At 42.5% G+C, this 18,889-nt stretch overlaps 1 protein-coding gene across 8 annotated transcripts in view; it reads left to right on the plus strand.

Moving 5' to 3' along the window:
• The window catches only part of FN1 (fibronectin 1), a 74,418-nt gene that overhangs the window by 24,849 nt on the left and 30,680 nt on the right, over positions 1-18,889 (plus strand). For all 8 annotated transcript variants that reach the window (XM_081850673.1, XM_081850674.1, XM_081850675.1 and 5 more), the window contains exons 12-23: positions 1,633-1,776; positions 5,016-5,137; positions 6,546-6,723; positions 8,351-8,527; positions 9,025-9,153; positions 9,269-9,358; positions 9,748-9,942; positions 10,331-10,603; positions 12,004-12,270; positions 15,885-15,979; positions 17,136-17,304; positions 18,435-18,521. In XM_081850673.1, coding sequence (XP_081706799.1) covers positions 1,633-1,776; positions 5,016-5,137; positions 6,546-6,723; positions 8,351-8,527; positions 9,025-9,153; positions 9,269-9,358; positions 9,748-9,942; positions 10,331-10,603; positions 12,004-12,270; positions 15,885-15,979; positions 17,136-17,304; positions 18,435-18,521 — 1,926 coding nt within the window. The remainder of the gene's footprint in view (positions 1-1,632; positions 1,777-5,015; positions 5,138-6,545; positions 6,724-8,350; positions 8,528-9,024; positions 9,154-9,268; positions 9,359-9,747; positions 9,943-10,330; positions 10,604-12,003; positions 12,271-15,884; positions 15,980-17,135; positions 17,305-18,434; positions 18,522-18,889) is intronic.

Consider the following 18,889-nt stretch of genomic DNA (forward strand, 5'->3'; position numbering starts at 1 on the left):
CAGCATTTGAATGTAGGTTGCTTATAAGCCTGTAGTATACACAAATCTCCCTGCTTGCCCATGAATTGGGGCCATAGCATTTAATTTTCAAAGATGCAAATTGTAATAATTTTTAAAACTACTCCCATGAACGTTTTGAGATGACTTTGGTTTCTCTTTGACCCGATCCACCCTCTTACTCACCTTTCTCCAAACTAGAAAGCCCCAATAGCATAGCATTTCCTCATATGGGAACACAGTTTGAAATGTTCACTATGAAGTTTTTCTAGTCTCTTGAACCAAAAGAGCTTCAAAGCCAGTTCTAGCAAATATTATCTTACCTGAGGCTAAGCCTGTTTTATTTGGCTGACTGTACTCTGCTAGGACTAATGAAGATTTGAATTGTGTGAACAGCACTCTTGAACCTGGTCATAGCTAAGACTATTTCTAAGAATGAACACATGGCTATTTTCTGACCAAAAAAACATTCTTAATTTTGTTTGCATGTTTAGGCCTGGGTGTTTGATAGCTGATTATTTAATCCCTGGGGAGCTTTAATGTTTTTCCTGGCAAGCATTTATAAAGTCCTAGTGGTTAAGTTCTTCTTCATTTAAAATAGATCTGTGCAGGTTTTACTGAACCACATTTTGCAGCTTAGTAAATGCGAGGCTCTTGCAAATGGCTCCTTGGGGGAAAAGGGAGTTTTGTTTGAAAATGAGTTAGAAAGTTCTGTAAAATGGGCTGTTTCCATCTTTGCCATGCATTTTGGGGGGGGGGGGATTCCTGCAGTTAGCACCTAGTAAAACTTATTAATAAAGCTCCCATCTGCAATGCACTAAGATAAATGTGAAGCAACATGATTAAGGCTCATTTGAGTATTCTGGAATTTCAGAATCTACTTTCCACTTAAAACTCTGCTCCTAATAGTATAGTTTGGAATTACAGGGGCAGTGAATAAGAGAATACAACAATCTAAATAAACGATCTAAAGCACTATTTGCTGCTTTCACATTTTCATAATAGAATCCTAGAGAAATACGAGTAAATCTGCTCCCACCGAAACGATTCCCTTCTACACAATTATTTGTGGCACATGTGTCCTACTTATCAGACATTACATCCGAAAGCCACAGACTCCTTGACTAAATCCTTTCCTCTCAGCTTTAGTTTTCAGTCTGCATGATAGAATTAATAATGGTAAGTTGTGTGATAGCTGTGCTGAAGGGTTCTCTGCTATAGTCTTTCTATCTGGCCTTGGGCATGTGACCTTCCCTTAATAGGTGGGAAGAGCGCCAGGAGGCGCATGAGGAGGAAGGTTTTGAACAGAATTCATTCCATTCAGGCACAGGAACCTGCTGGTGATAAGGTTCCAACCCTGGGCCAGTGACTCAAGTGAGAAGTGGATCCTGGTGGCTTGCCCCTCTAAAAGACATGCCAAGGCTATGCTATTTGCAACAGATGGAGAAGCCCCAGCTGGGCCCACTTTGAAACCCCACTTCTTGTGAAGAGGTTGGGGGGGGGGAAATATGGGAATTTCAAAGGGCCACATGGAAATGTGGAGACAGGAGTGTTGAGTCTGTAAGCCTGAAGAACCCCACACTTGAAATTTCTGTGAAATAACCACACATTCCCCACTTGGTTTTCTGCTTCCAGACCAGTGCCAAGATTCTGAAAGCCAGACCTTTTACCAGATTGGGGATTCGTGGGAGAAGCACGTTCATGGTGTCAGATATCAGTGCTACTGTTATGGGCGTGGCATTGGAGAGTGGCACTGCCAGCCTTTGACTGCATACACAGGTAGGAAGCTATGGGATGAACAACCCGTTGTTGTTTTTTAAAGGATCCAGTATGTATCCTTTGAGCATGTTTTCTTGTTTTGAGTGATTCCATGTGAGCAGAACTTTGCATAAGACCCTTTTCTCTTGCAGAGAATCCTGTTTCCTAAGAATCTTATCTTTTATGGTTTTGATCACATTTTTAATGTAAGAGAGAGAAGTTAGAAAGTAATCAGGTCCAAAACATGTGTCCCATGAATTACAAGAAACAAACCTGCATGTCTTTAATGTTATTTCCATTGAATTGTACATTTGGGTCTCTATACTATTCACATTGTGATTTTTAAATTATTATCATTTTAGCATCCTTCCAGCTGCCTCTTCACCATATTGATTTTCAGGGCAATGGTTACTCTTTACTTGCACACACCTTTCCTTCTTTTAGCTGTCCAGACTGTGGTTTTTTTTTTTTTAATGGATTTTGAAGCTCAGTGTTAGATACTTTTTTTTCTCCTGGTGGGGCTGCTTCTATGCTTCTAACAGCTTCGTGGCAAGGATGATAGCTTTTAGTACCTGGCATGACCAGCTCTCTGAACAAAATGTTTGAACTGTCCTGATCACCCAGTTCCAGGAATTTTGCATAGATGTGGTTGATACGAGTTTGTTTGTTCAGCTCCAGCCTTATGCACATACATTGATAAGAGAGGCTGTTGAGTTGACCTTTGGGCTTTCAAACTGCATTTGCAGCTTTGTTTTTACGAGCTTTTAAATTTATGGATGAGCATAACAGTGCCTAGTGGTAGGTGGTGGCCTAGTTATCCCATAAAATAAATAACTTGTGAGTAAGCAGGAGTTTATTGCTTCCGCATATTGATTCTGGGATTATAGCCCTGGAATTGCAAGACTTGCTTTGGGAAGTGTGTCTTTTTTCTTCCCAATTTTTTGCTGATATAGGATTAGACAGGGTTTGAGTTTGGACTGGAGCTCTGTCTGAAGACTTGTGTGTAACTCAATCATAGTTGCATATCCTGCACCATTGAAGATGAAGGAACAAAAGACACCTCTGTTCCAGGCTGAGTCAGTGATGAATATACAGTATTTTGTTAGGGGGAGACCTAGACAGTCTTGCTGTCTTGCTTTGTTGTGGGTCAGTGAACTTGGCTGCAAGATTATATGGCCAGAAAGTTCTAAAAGGTAGTTAAATCCTATCACTGCAAGGCAGGGTTTCCATTCATCATGTGCTTATCATGTGCTGACCCAAACCACCCAGAGCTAGTATGTTCTCAAAGTGGAAGGTAAGATGTTGCCTACTAAGCGAATGCACCAGCTGAGAATGGCATAGTAACACAAACTTTTCTTGGGGAAAGTAAGTTGTAATCAGGAAAGAACTGGGTTCCATTTTTAGGAATTCTGTAGTAGAAAGTGGCATACATTTAAACATGCATGCACTATGTTCCACCTGTTGCAAAATATGTATGTTTTGTACTGAGATGGGAACAGTAAATGTTGAATGAGATGCAGCCCAGACCAATTTCACAGCCCCACTCAAGATTATTCATTTGTTGAGTAATATCGTGCTTTTCCATTGGCATGTTCAAGGCAGTTAACAATGTTGCACAAAACAATTCCTATAACTGTTCACATGGAAGATGGTTCCCACAGGAAGCTGGAGAACTGGATTTGACTCTTCCTATGACTGCTGCCAGTTAACATTATTTGAGGGGCAGTAGTAGATGGAAAATTAAGGACTGATTTTCTTAGATTAGGCCTTCTTTGTGACAAAGTACCGTATACTTTGTGGGATTCACAGTTCACCAGAGGAACAATAATGTTGACTCTGGAGGGTCAGTATGCATTCAGGGCTGAAGCACCCTGGGATTCGTTGTTCCTGTAGGCAGTGTTCTATTACCTCAGGATAACAATTCTGAGATAGCACCCCTGAAAATAGCAAGACTTATTTTGGGGCTGGTTGAGCAGTGAGACTCAGGACATAGAACATGAGGTGGAGTGTGGCCTGCACGAGTGTCACTACTCCAAAGTGATAGTATTCTGCTGAGAGAAATAGCACATCTTGAGGCATGTGAAATGAAAACACAAGTCCTCAGGTTCCTCTGGTTGGCTTTTGCAGTTATAATTGAGTCCTGGTATTCTTGTGCAACTGTTACAACAACCCATCTCAAGGAGTTATGTGGAATATGTGTACCCTCAGAATAGTAGCCAAGGCCTCTTCTTAGATACACGATGGATGGAAAATGTGGGGATAAATCAAACAACCGAGTTCCTGAGTATCTCTTTGGCAGTTGAGACCATTTCAAAGCTAGCCCCAGCATGGGAGGGGGCTTGTTTTTATTGAAGCTTTTAGAAGTTTCCACAGGTATGTATGCTGTACAGTTGTCCAAACAAGTTTGCAAAGGGAAACTTCTTTAAAAGGAAGAATTTAATTGCTAAAATAACAGAGGGTTCCACAGAGCCAGACAGTTCCTTGCTGATGTGCTGTGGGGATTTAAGTCTTGCTCACTAAACACCATATACTCATTCAGAAACTGTACTGAATCAGCATTTAACTGGAAATTCGATGCAGGTGGTACAAAACAAACAAACTGAAGGTTAAAATGAGTTGAGCATCAATAAAATGAAAAACAGGGGCTGTGAATTTAATAACTTTTTTTGCTCATGGGTGACCTGGCAAATCACTAACTCTCAGCCTGACCTACCTCACCTGGTTGTTATGAGCATAAAAGAGAGAAAAGGGGAACCAATAAGTTCTGAGTGCGAGTTGATTTGGAAATTAATGCAATACATTTGGAAAGCCCTTGCATGTGTAATGCAGGAGCCATATCACACTCCTTTTGTGATGTGCCAACATCACAAAAACTTGAATTTTACCTGCTTCCACATTTCATTTCCTGGTGAATCTTACCATAAGAATACCTTACTTTTCCATATATAGGTTTTTTACTCCAAAAGAATGTTAAAAAACAGGGGTTATCTTATACACGGGGGTCATCTTCCCCCATTTTCATAGATTTGAATCCCCCAAAATAGGGGTCATGTAATACACGGAAAAATCTGGTAACTCTTGAAGATTGTGTTGTGTTTTGCCAAAAAGAAAAAAAAGTTGAACACAATCCTTATATTACTGTACAATGTAGGTGGGTTATGATTATTGGAGACAGGAGGGAAATACGAAAATAAAATTACTTGAAAAAGATGCATAGATGTAGCTGTAAGTAAACTAATGGAAAAAAAATTATATTTTAGGTTCTACTGGTCCTGTCCAAGTTATTATCACAGATGTCCCAATTAATCCTGATTCTCATCCTGTCCAGTGGGTTGCACCTGAATCCTCTCACATTTCCAAGTACATCATCCGATGGAAACCAGTAAGCACATGTTTCTTTTGTGGAACAACTTTTTCTTAGTCCCAAGAATCTAGAAGTCTTGCAAGCAGATGAAAATTTGTTATTACAATCTACCATGGCAATACAATAGAAGTAATTTTTACTCTTAAGGCTTAATTCAGTACTTAACAATCTATATATTCTGTAAGTGTGCCGAGGTTGGTGGCCTAGCCTAAATCAAGAGGATGAGATGGGTTAAAACACCCATCCTCAATTTTGCAGCTGGATTTTGCATGGAGGACTGTGGGCACTGGTGAAAATGTTCATGGTAGACAGGGAAGCCTTTTCCATTGCTGTGATCACTGGGCTGATGCTTCCTAAGCAGAAGTCAGTAAAAATGGCAGTGATGTCATTGCCATAGTTACAGGAATATGTTCCTTTCCGTCATTTCAAGCAAAGTCAAGAGATGCAGCTAAATCTGATTGGCTGAGTGGTACTGTGCCATCACATCCACCCAATGACCCATAATTAGTCTGGGTTGTATAGCGAAGAAGGAACCTTTTTTGAGATGAACAGAATGGTGTCAAAGTAGCTGCCAAGGGAGGCAAGGATTAGGTCTTGGAAACAAGAAAGTGCCCCAAATATCATGTATTTGGCAATGAGTGGCTCAGTCGGGGGAGTTGGGGTAGAGCCACCAGCTTCATGGGGTTAGATGGAAGTCTAGTGGTTCCTTGCTTCCCCTCACTCCTGCTGCAATAGCAAACATGCAACAGTTAACGGATGCGTTGCACGTCAGGCCTCCAAGGGGTTACATAGAGGCACTTCAAAAGATCCAGCCTTCTAATGAAAGAGATTGCTAAAGACTGTTTGGGGACCAAATGAAGAAGAGGGCATGTGCTCCTGCACATTTAATAGTTGCACTGAAGAAAGTTTCGGGAGGTGTTGCTTGTCACACAAGCTAAAACTACACAGTTTCCTCTTCTACAAAGAAACTGCAGGAGCCTTGTGTACATTTTTCTCTGGCCAATTTTGGGACTGAATATGCACCATGAGGAAAAGAATATGCCATATATGAACTACTAGGATCTGTTTGGTTTGGTTTTTTGTTTAGTTGGTTTACATTCCGCCTTTTCACTGAAGTCTTTGGACCGGCTCCCATGACATGTGTGAATTTCAGTGGATATATCACAAACCATGCATTCAAAATGGTGCCTGTGCCACTTGCTCTTCAAAATATGGATTGGTCCATGAGATAAGTGTTGAAAGAAGCTTTTGTTCTGCATTCCTTTAAGTAGCACCTGCTCCTTCCATATCATTGTCCCATAAAGGAAATGCAGATGATATTTAGAAATGGAAGCAAATGAGAATCTTCCTCATAATAAAGGAAACACACAGACTTCTTCTGTTGTCCTATTCCTGTCCTAATATCCTCTGTGTTTTGCTCCTTTAGAAAAATTCTAGAGTGAAGTGGAAAGAGGCCACCATCCCAGGCTATTATAATTCTTACACTATCTCAGGCCTGAAACCTGGTATCGTTTATGAGGGGCAGCTTATTAGTGTTCAGCACTATGGCCAGAGAGAGGTCACCCGTTTTGAATTTACCACCTCTAGCACCACAGCTATTTCAAGTAAGTATTATTTCATTCTCTCCCAAGATAGATGCTTAACCTCCAGGTTCAGGGTGGCATACAAATTCAATAAATAATAATAATAAAGAAATTTGGTTTGCAGTGCTGGTAGTATTCACTTTGATGTATATCAGTCTTGAAACAGGTAACAGACATATATCAGAACTTCTGATAGTTGCTGTGTTGCTAGCTCATGACCAGCCTTTGTTCTACAGTATTGTTTGCCATAATATTTCTTATAGCAATGGCATAGAACAGTATCCAGTAGCTTCATATTTCACCTTGTCTCTGTGCATTTTTAAAAAATACCAGTCTGCTTCCCTGCCACTCTGTGCTTTCTCCGCTTTGATCTAGGGCTGGGCGATATCTGGTTTTCAACATTGTGACACATATCACTGGTATAACATTGTGATATACTGATATATCACTCTCTGTGTGTGTGTGTGCCCAGCCCTACTTTGATCTGTTTCAGGTTCTGAGACCCTCCGTATAAAACAAACCTCTGTGTTCGCCATTGACTAAGATGTGGAATCTAAAAATGGCTGTAAAGTTTTCACCTTTTTGCTAAAGTGGGTGAGATTCATAGGCACACAAGCTCCTCCGCAATGGATTAAACCTGCCAAATTGCAAACAAGCAAATGCAGAACTTTTTTGTGGGTGAAGTCAAAGCGGTTCACTTTTCACTGTAATATCTTATGTGGAGGGGTGCAGGGGGTACAGTGGTGCCTCGCAAGATGAAATTAATTTGTTCCACAAGTCTCTTCGTCTTGCGGTTTTTTCGTCTTGCAAAGCACCCCTATTAGCGGCTTAGCAGATTAGCACTATTAGCGGCTTAGCGGCTTAGAAAAAAGGGGGGGGGAAGGAAAAAAATCGCAAGAACTCGCAAGACGTTTTCGTCTTGCGATGCAAGCCCATAGGGAAATTCGTCTTGCGAAGCACCTCAAAAGACGGAAAACTCTTTCGTCTAGCGAGTTTTTCGTCTTTTGAGGCATTCGTCTTGCGGGGCACCACTGTATTTGTTTCCCTGGTCTTTCTTATCTTAAAGTAAGAGGTCGCCAAGTGGTATGCATATTTGCTTGTACATCTTAAAATCTATAGCTTCCCTTTGGTCTTCCCTTTCGAGTGCATGTTTGTGTCTTCCGTTGGCCTTACAATGTGAGGCTGCCTAGAACGCTGCCTATGGACTTCTCAAGAGCCCTGGGGTTTCGCAGTTTTTTTTGCTAAAAGAACAATGTAGGATTTATAAATGAAGCTTTAAACTTTTTTTTTTTTAATAATCTACTGCTGTGCTTTAACAACGACAACACCCATCACCAACCCAGAGGTCTTGAGTGTTCTGCCGTCAGGGAGCCAGCCAAGAACACCCCACCCCAAGTTGCAAGGGGTTATTGATGTCATGGTTTCATTCGGGGGGGGGGAGAGAAATACCCCCAAATCACCCCATTGTTCAGCCCTTTTGCTATCAGTTTTAACTCACAATTTAATTAACAAAAATAAAAAAGTATTAAAAATCTGTATCAAAACATACTTTTGCATAAAATCAAAGCCTATGTAAGGCAATAGCTCTTGATTTCTCCTGTCCTTCCTTCCATGAAACTATTGCTTATATATTAATTTTGCCTTGCAGGTACTCATGTGATAGGAGAAACAACAGCACTTCCTTCTGTGGTTTCTATCTCGGAATCCATCACAGAAATTACAGCCAATAGTTTTGTGGTTTCCTGGGTTTCTGCTTCAGACACTGTCTCCGGATTCCGTGTGGAATATGAGCTGAGTGAAGATGGGGATGAGCCCAAGTACTTGGGTAAGATTGGATGAGCATCAGTCGCAGATGACATAAATAGGGTTAATTTCATTTCAGCCTATAAAGCTTCTCTAGTATGGTTGTCCTCATAGCCACGTCTACTCAAAAGTAAGTCCCTTTGAATTCCCAGCTGTGTTAAGGATTGCTGCCTAACTTTTGTTCTGCTATTGAAAATATAAGTCTCATAATTCTAGATATATGAATTATTTAGAATTTTCTGAAACTGCATACAATTGTCTATGGAGGCTTCATTCAGGCAGATAATGCCTCTTAATTTCTTGCCAAGTGAGTTTCACTCCAGGTTTTGGGCGTTTTCAGAAGTGCCCAGGGCAGTCCAATCTGATACATGTTTTCTTCAAAAGAATTCCTGCTGAATTCAATGGGGTTTACACCAAAGCATGGCATTGTAGCACTAGAATCCTGGTTGGTTGGTTGGTTGGTTGGTTGGTTGTTTGCACATAACAAACATTCCCTGTTTTCATTTGTTCTTTTTAAAGATCTTCCAAGCACAGTCAATTCAGTTAGTATCTCCAACTTACTTCCGGGTCGCAATTACATCGTCAAGGTCTATGAGGTCTCAGAAGAGGGAGAGCAGGATTTAATTCTGTCCACCACACAGACAACGGGTATGTTGGATCACACAATATTTGGCAAGGAAAGACACCAGGCTACCATATTTTCCCTTTGAAGCTGGTCACTTTGTGCCATTGGACTTTCATATTTTTCTCTCTCCTTAAACAGCACCTGATGCTCCTCCTGAGCACCATGTAGAAAAGGTTGATGACACTTCAATAGTCGTGAGCTGGAACAGACCAGAAGCTCCAATCACAGGTCTGGCTCATTTACTTGTCTTGGTTTTTAAATTTTGGTGCATTTTGTTTTTCTTCAGTTGTAAGAGAGGCAAACGCATGGCGATATAGCCGAGGACTAAACTCTTTATACACCAAAAAGTATATATTTCAGGCATGCAGGAGGTGACTTTCAATCCTGCTGCCTCTCTAATAAAAACAGAGGGCTCTGAAGTATTGTGATTCATAAGGTTATAGTCCTCCTAAATTTTAATTTATGCAGGCTCACTAGTCCTCAGTTTCTGAAATGTGCAGGATCAAATAAAGGCTTGAATAATAACGGTGGCTAATTCAACATAGGGGTAAGCAGATGTCTCCCATTTGGTTTTGTTTCTGTGTCATGGGCTAACCATGCATTTCTGGCTACCTTAGGTTACCGAATTGTCTATACTCCTTCTGTGGAAGGCAGCAGTACTGAACTCAACCTACCAGAGTCTGCTACCTCGGTGACGCTCAGTGACTTGATGCCTGGTGTTCAATACAATATTAGCATTTATGCTGTGGAAGAGAATCAGGAGAGCTCTCCTATTTTCATTCAGAAGACGACCACAGGAGCACCACAGGAAGGTACTGCCTACTATATTTCCACTGCTCTTGCCTATGTCCCTCCAAAGCAATACTACCCTCCAAATGTGAAAGAGGAACTGGACTTCCTGGATTCATCCAACTCCACCAGAAGCTGATTGGTTTTCTTGAGTGACACAATGGGAAGGACTTTTGAGGGATGTTGGAAAAGGGAATATCAATTCCTCTATGATATGGTAGTGGGATGTAATGGGCATTCTTTTTACTTAGTTTTGGTTACAGTTAAACTATTCCCACCTGGCAGCTGCTTTCAAAATGTGACAGCATGAAAAGGGCAGTTGTAATAGGGGTCCAGGTTAGCCCCCCTCCTTGTCATTTCAGTCACTTTGCAGTTCAGTAAGGGGTGTGCTTTGTGCATCTTTCTGGCTAGGTGTGATTCCTTCACCCAAGGATTTGCAGTTTGTGGAAGTCACAGATGTCAAAGTCACCATCATGTGGACCCCCCCTGAAAGTGCTGTGACCGGCTATCGCGTAGAAGTGATCCCAGTTAACCGCCCTGGTGAACATGGTCAGAGGCTGCCCGTTACTAGGTATTCGTTTGCTGAGGTCACAGAGCTTCTGCCTGGAACAACCTATGTTTTCAAGGTCTATGCCCTCGGACAAGGCACAGAAAGTGAGCCACTGACTGGAGAACAAACAACCAGTAAGTAAATTTCCTTTAACTATGTTTATATATATTTGTTCCAAACTCATCCTGCCAGATATCTCAATATTTCACAAATATTTATTTACAATTAGAAATGTGGACGTTAGTGGCCAGGATAGTTCAGCAAGAGAATTTCTTTATCAAAAGCTGCTTTTCTGGTTCAGGAGTTCCTTCCAACTGAACTTCAGACTTCCTTTTTTTGAGATTGTGAGTTGGTGGCGGAGACTGTTGAATTAAATATTGTGCACATGCATAGGCACTCACACCTAACCTTTAGTGAAGGATTCTTGGTCACAGCCACTGTCTTCGTAAAACTCAAAACACGTATTAATGGACCAGATCCCAAATGTAGTAGTGCTGAGTACAGCTATTCTTAATAGGCATGGCTTGAGCTGGTAACAGGTGTCTGCAACTGTGATTTCCATTCATTGTGATCATGGCCAGAATTGCTTCATCTACACCACATTTTGAAAAACATTCACATAAATCCTGTGCTATAATTGAAATATATGGGGAAAGAGAACAGACAAGATTTCCCAATGAATAATCCCCCCCCCACAGTCCTTCAAGATAACTAGTCCTTCAGACCAATTGAATACTTGCTTATGAAATCTATGGATCTTTCCTTTTCATCTGTACAACAAACATCTATAGTCACAATTTATTTTAAAAGTTTTGGAAACATTCAAGTATTGCCTCTTTGCTATGCAATGAAGGGATAGAACTGTAGATTTTGTGATCATGGTTGTTAATTGCTGTAACTAAAGACATTCTGCATATGGGGAACAGTACAATAGTTGGCACAGTATGTGTTTATGTAAGAAACAAACCCAAGGAAGGAAGATTAGGTACCTGCGCCCCTTTACAATACCTCTAAATATCCAGGACAAGTACAAAGCACTGTGCCAACTTGGATAAGAGCCCAGATTCCAGTGGTTCATAAGAAGTGTGTGCTGGATCAGTCCAATGGCATCCACTTCTTACAGAGGCCAACCAGATGCCTTTAGGAAAGCAGGGAGCAGGATTGGAGCAGGAGAGCACCATCCCATCCAGTGGTCCTCAGCAACTGGTATTCTAAAGCATTACTGCTGCCATCGTGGCTAGCAGTCTTCATCCACCATGAATTTGTCTAATCCTCTTTTAAAGCCACCTAGATTGGTGGCCATCACTGCCTCCTCTGGGAGCAAGTTCCACTGTGTGAAGAAGTACTTTCTTTTATCTGTTCTGATATTAACTTTTGGCATAAGATGTGGGGTCGCGGTTATGAAATAAATACTGACTAGTGGTAGCAGTAGCAACTGTTGTGTGAAGCCTTGCTCTATATGTTTAGGGGGGAGGAGTGAAGAACAATGGCTTCCTAAGAAGATGTAAAATGATTGTTTGGCTTTCCCTTCTAGGACTGGATGGCCCAACTAACCTGCGTTTTGTCAATGAGACGGACTCTAGTGTGCTGGTGACCTGGAGGCCCCCTCGTAGCCGCATTGCAGGATACCGGCTTACTGTGAGCCTCACAACAGGAGGGCAACCCAAAGAGTTCACCGTGGGGCCATCAGTCACCAGGTACCAGCTGAGGAACTTGCAGCCTGCCTCTGAGTACACTGTGTCCCTAGTGGCTATCAAAGGAGACCAGCAAAGCAACCCGGAAACAGGAATCTTCACAACTTGTAAGCAAGAAGCAGTTTTGGATATTGTTTCAGTTATCCTGATATTTCCCAGGCTTATGATGAGGTTGTGTCTAAAAAAAGAGGGAGAGAAATTTATTAGTATAGAACATGGAGCTGTGTGAGGTTACACGTAGTAAGGTTTGTAGTTGTGTGCGCTGAGATACCTGCTGTCATCAGTGGAGTATAATAATAATAATAATAATAATAATAATAATAATAATAAATCTGCCAGCTCCTCCCTGTGCCCTAATACTACCAGATCACCTTTCATTAGCATTGGAAATTGCCGCCCATTTTTTACTCCTTTATGTGAGTCTTCCACTGGAACCTCCTTAAGAGGTTCTCCTTAAGAAGAGTAGCTAAGGTGGCCAGTACAAAAGGCCAGGGTCCCTTTCGTTCCTTGGTATTTTGAGCATAGCTTCTGCCTAACACGTTTTGGGAATTACTTACCTGTTAGTTGAAGAGAGAGTTCTAAGTTTTGGTTTCATATCATAGCCTGTAGTAATTCTGATGACCACAGCTCCGCAAGATCAACCTTGCTGGATACATATTGCCACCTTGCGTGATGAAATGCAGATTTCTACCACAAGATCCAAAAGCCATCTTGAAGTGCAAGAATCATGTGAATTGTCTGACTCTACTGTGATAGACAGAACTAATGGTTGGATGGCCATCTGTCATGGATGATGTGATCCAGCCATATGAGCATTGCAGAGTGGCCATGCAACAGCAGCTCACCTGGGGCTCAGTAAATCTCCTGGTTTTGTTGCCTTCCTGGCATTGCAAAAACAAAGCATGGGATTAGGTTTCTCCATCAGCAGCTAGTGTGGTGGGTCAGAGTAGCACTGCAACCCTCCCAACGTCAGGGTGGCAGTGATGCACTGTTCAAGCCAACTTGCATGCCACAATACGTGACTTGTAGGCTGCATTCGTTTGGGTGGGTCACAAGTTATGTAGACCTGAGTAGGCTCTGCTGGTCACCTGTAGGTGGTGTCTCTGCAATTTGTTCTGAGATGAGACTAAAGCTGCAGGCTGATTCCAAAGCTGAGTTGATCAGTGACATAGCACATGTACAAAAGAGCCATATTTGGTTCAGACTTTTAGAATATTTGGTTTAGAAACTTCCTGATCTTAAAACTGCTGCCTTGGTTTTTTATTAGCTGTCCGCTGGCTTGTATCTGTTCCAAGTTAAATGCGCCTGATAACCAGGATCTAAGTTAGTAAAAGGTAAAGGTACCCCTGCCCGTACGGGCCAGTCTTGCCAGACTCTAGGGTTGTGCGCTCATCTCACTCTAGAGGCCGGGAGCCAGTGCTGTCCACAGACACTTCCGGGTCATGTGGCCAGCGTGACAAGCTGCATCTGGCGAGCCAGCGCAGCACATGGAACGCCGTTTACCTTCCCGCTAGTAAGCGGTCCCTATTTATCTACTTGCACCCGGGGGTGCTTTCGAACTGCTAGGTTGGCAGGCACTGGGACCGAGCGACGGGAGCGCACCCCGCCGCGGGGATTCGAACCGCCGACCTTTCGATCGGCAAGTCCTAGGTGCTGAGGCTTTTACCCACAGCGCCACCCACGTCCCTGGATCTAAGTTACATACTTATTAATACTCTAATATTGCTTCCAGTCCCTGTCCCCCAGTAGAGTCATTCTGGTCTAGCACTACTGGAAGTGATAGCAGGCTGTGACTCAGATGTGGTGTGAAGCTTTCACCAGAAGGAACCAGGGACAGATTTTAGAAGTTGTCACCCTGTCATCTGTGTGGGAGGGATGGACATACTTGGTATATAGGTGTCTTTTTAATATAGCTTTTGATTCCTGGGCAGCTGGCTACATTTTTATACTAGCTCAGCTGGCTCACCAGACCTAACTTTGGAGCCACATCCTAAGTTATTTAATTAAGTGCATTTGGGTGTATACTTAAAGTTGCTACTACACAACAGCCAGTGTGTCTTGCAGACATTCCTTCAGAGGCAGTTAATTAGGGATTTTTATCCCAAATTGGCAACATTTGTTGTTTTGATAGCCATGCGGTGCTGTTTTCTCTGCTGGGTAGTACTTTGAACTCACTTTGAAGCTGATGTAAATAATGATATCCCTCTACTTTGCAAACTAGAAGTAATGCACAGTGCTCAGGCCTTCTGCTGGCTGCTTCCAGCTTTGCACCCAGGAGCTGGTTTGGGGTTCATATGCATTCATACACGTAAACGTGTTTTGTTGGAATGAACCATCTCCTTTGGTTAGCCCATGACCCTGAGGACCAGGTGGCAGGAAGAAGAGTAGCCTGGTTACTATGGCAATGACTAAATCTGCTTTGGCAGGCAAGAGTTGGGATGAAGTGGTGTCACAAGAACTCTCCTTCTCATGGGAAAGAAAGGAGGTGGTGGCAGGCATGGTAATAATGGTTGCAAAACAAAGTGGGGATAGGAAGGCCAAGGAGGAGGAATCTCAGGACTTCTGGGAAAGCTTGTGCTGCTATCAGGATGGGAAGACTTTGGGGGTAGAAGTCCTGGGCCCCCATTCAGCAAAATGAGGACAACTCTCAAACATAGCAGACCTGGCTTCTCACATTTTGTACACATTCCTGTCTAAAGAGCCCACCACCACCACCAGACCATCAAACCCAGAGCCTCAAATTACTTGACTGCACCATGAACCTGTGGAAGAGCTGAGGGAATGCTAAACCCTCTTTCCTTCTCATGGAGAGATAACTGCGGGGGACATGGAATATGCCTCTCTGGTTACCCACATAGTATGCTTAAAGACCATCTTTGTAGGAATTTGGGTTCCAGCTGACAGGACTAGAGTCCAGCTCTCTGGAATTAGGCCCACAGATTTGTAGACTACTCTTTATAACAGGACTAACTTCCTGGTGAGAATGCCCACCTCCCGCTGCAAACTTTGGGACTGCCTCTGAAGACTCCAGTTGGTGCAGAATTCAGTGGCCTGGCTGCTAACCAGGCAGGACGGTTTGAGCATATAACTCCAATCCTGGCCGACTGCACTGGCTGCCAATCAGTGTCAGAGCCCAACGCAAAGTGCTGGTTTTTGACCTATAAAGCTTTAAACAGCTCAGGACCACGATGGTCCAAGGACCGCCTCTCCCCATATGAACCAACTCAGACCTTGTGCTCAGATTCTCAGGCCCTTCTTTGTGTGCCTCCTCCTCGAGAGGTCCTTTTCTGGGGTGGGGCGTCCTTCCCAGGGAGGATCACCTGGCTCCAGCATTATATCTCTTTAGGCACCAGCCAAAACCTTTCCTCTATAACCAGGCCTTTGGCCTTTAATTATCTGCAGCTTTTTAGGGTGTGATGTTTTTAATGTATTTCTCTTTCTTTTTGGTTTTAATGTACAGTATCTATGCGGGGTTTGACTGGTTGCTTGGTTGTAAGTCGCTTTGGGTTGCGCTGGGCAAGATAAGCGACTGACAAATTAAATAAATAAACTAGTCCAAGGAAATTCCATGCTACAAATAAAAATATTACAGCAACAGATGTTGTATGTGACACTCTTACAATATGAGGCAAAATATAAAATACAGTTCATGGCAAGCTGGCATCTCTAAGTGTCGTGATATTGTTTAAATAGGAGCTCTTTTTGTGATTTAATCTTACAGTACAGCCCTCAGGCTCTGTTCCTCACTATACCACTGAAGTGACAGAAACATCTATTGTTATTACCTGGACACCAGCTCCAAGAATTGGGTTTAAGGTAAGAAAACAGCCACAAATTCCCACTCTACCAGTACTTCAGGTATCACTTAAACAGACATGAAAACCAATCTACCTCAGCAGGGGGAGAGACCCCTGGTTCAAAAGGGCTTATTACAACTAATGGCTCATGGCTATTTGACAACTTGTAGTAGCAATTGATGCACTGGCTGAACGTCATTTGTTTTAAGCCTGATGTAACAGATTAGAAGTTAAAGGAGGTGGCATTCGTTCAAAGGTTCCTGGAGCACCTACAAACATTTGTTTATAACTTATAAAATCCACAGTTAAAAGTGGTTTGAATGTAATCTCCTAAGCAGCTAACAAAGAAACAAAAATTAACAAGAAATCTCTCTCTCTCTCTCTCTCTCTCTCTCTCTCTCTCTCTCTCTCTCACACACACACACACACACACACACACACACACAGCATCCTGATGAAATGAAGTTGTGAAAATTTTGTCTAGCATATGTTATCCTGCTAATGTGGCCTTGGTGCAAAAAGGGAACCTTGCTCCAGCGTGCATAAGATTTCATGTTTGTTGTTAATCATTCTTAGTTCTAGTAGTTCTTGTGCCAAAAAAAAAAGTCCAGGCTGTGTTTCAAGAAAACTCTTAGTTCTGAGCCCAGAATGTATCATAGAATCATAGAATCAGAGTTGGAAGAGACCACAAGGGCCATCGAGTCCAACCCCCTGCCAAGCAGGAAGGAACAATTCTACAGCGCATAAAATTGCTTAATAGAAATAATTAAACATTTCCAAACTTGGTATTTCATTTGGTTGCAGATAGAGTTGTTGTGGGTTTTTTTGATAGAGTGGTTAAGAAGCCAAGGGAGAAGGGGCAGCAGAGGCAAGATGCTAAGAATGGAAAGTCAGCAGAGAAACCAGAAGCTGTTAGAGCCACAGAACTCTTTCCCTTTTCCTCCCTGCTTTAGTCTCTGCTCTCTACAATACTGAGGACTAGATATCTACTTTTCTGAAATGAAAGCCTGAAGTTCTCAGAAAGCTCGGGTTCCACCATGCATATATCTTTGCAGAATTCAACTCCTCATAGTTTTGATCATCCACATTAAGCTATACTGGTGTTCTTCACAGGAGTACATACTACAGCAGCCATTGTTAGCTGTGAATAATTCTTCATTCTTTTCCTACTGCAGCTGGGTGTGCGACCAAGCCAAGGTGGAGAAGCTCCAAGGGAGGTCATCTCTGAGTCCGGGAGCATTGTCATCTCGGGTCTGACTCCTGGTGTGCATTACGACTACACCATCACAGTACTCATGGATGGTCAAGAGAGGATCACACCCATCACCAAGACAATAGTTACACGTATGACATATTTTAACTATCACATAATGAACACTGCTTTTTTAGATCCCAAAGCCATTATCCCCCACAGAAGTCTGTGGAATTATTTTGGAGTGGTTTCTTTGTAAAATAAATCAGGCAGATTTGAGCCAGTATATGTGGAAGAGGGGGTAGCACAGGTGTATTCCTACCACAGACAAGACTTGTTTCCGGCTAACCTGGGCCTGGTACATCCTGACACCTCCAGCAGACCAGCCCATAAGGATCAGAGTGCCATGAGGTGCTGCTGGGCTTTGGTAGCTCACAACATGTCATGGCTAGCTTAGAGAGCAGGGTTAAGTCCATGACCCAGAGAAAATAGTGTAAGTTGGAAGAATAGCTCTTGGAAGAACCTTTTGATGCTCAGGTTTTATATTTCCAGGTGGCTTTGGTGGCGCAAAATGCCTTCCATCAGCTTCAGCTGCTGATCCCTCCACCCCTACCCTATATGGACAGGGATAGATTTTTGTTGTCTCTGCTCTGGTAACCTCTAGGTTACTGTAATGGATTATAGTAGATTACTGTAATGGGGCTGCCTTTGAAGATGTTTCAGAAACTGCAAATGTTGGAGAATTCTGCAACCAGGTTGCTCATGATGGTCTGAGCACATAACATCAATCCTGGCCTGTGTGCAGTGGCTGCCAGATGGTTTACTGGCCCAATTCAAAATGCTGGTTTTTACCTTTAAAGCCATATGCAGTTTAGGACCCCAATGCTTCAAGGACTGTCCCACATAATCTAATCTGCGCCCTGCATTCCAAGGGAGGTGCAGAGGGTGGCAGTGCGAGAATAGGCTTTCTCTGTGGTGGCCCCTTGTTTATGAAACAATCTTCCCAGGGAAGATCTCTTTTTAGGCGCCGGGCAAAAACATTCTTGTTTATCCATACCTTTGGATCTTAACTTTCTGCTTCTCTTTTAGTGTGGCGGGGTGGAGTTTGAGTCTATTCTATTTATACATGTTATCTGTATGTAGTTTGGGCTGTTTTATCATTGTTTTTAATGTTTTTTGTATGTCACATTGAGTTTCATTTTTGAAAAAAGCAACTAATACTGAGAAGTCTTTCTGTTGCCGATTTAGTGAAATCTTAAAACAATGATTTTACTGCTTACAGCCCTGTCACCACCAACCAACTTGGAACTTGATTCCAACCCCAAAACTGGAATCCTGACTGTCTCGTGGGAAAGAAGCACATCTCCAGGTATTTATATTGTGCATGGCTAGGAACTGCCCTTTTGACTGTGCAGCACTGTGGATCCTCAGCAATCCTGCTCATTTACTTGCTTGGTTTATACCAAGAGGAGCTGTCATTTGGGGCATTGTTAACCAGATACTGGATACATCTGTTATAGTGCCATTTCTAGTACAGAGGGAAAGGAGGGCATTTTGAAAAAGAATAGCACCACTTAAATCTGCCCACTAAGAAAACAAGGAGGGTAAGAATATGGTAAGTCTTCTACAACGCATTTCTTTGTGAATGCCCTCCCTCAACTCGTATCAAACAGCTTTAAAAAGTTGTCTTTCACAAGATTTGTGTTAAAAATAATGTCTTTAGCAGAAAAATGGAAA

This window comes from Podarcis erhardii, assembly GCF_964252035.2.
Source record: "Podarcis erhardii genome assembly, chromosome: 1".
NCBI classification, from domain to species: domain Eukaryota; kingdom Metazoa; phylum Chordata; class Lepidosauria; order Squamata; family Lacertidae; genus Podarcis; species Podarcis erhardii.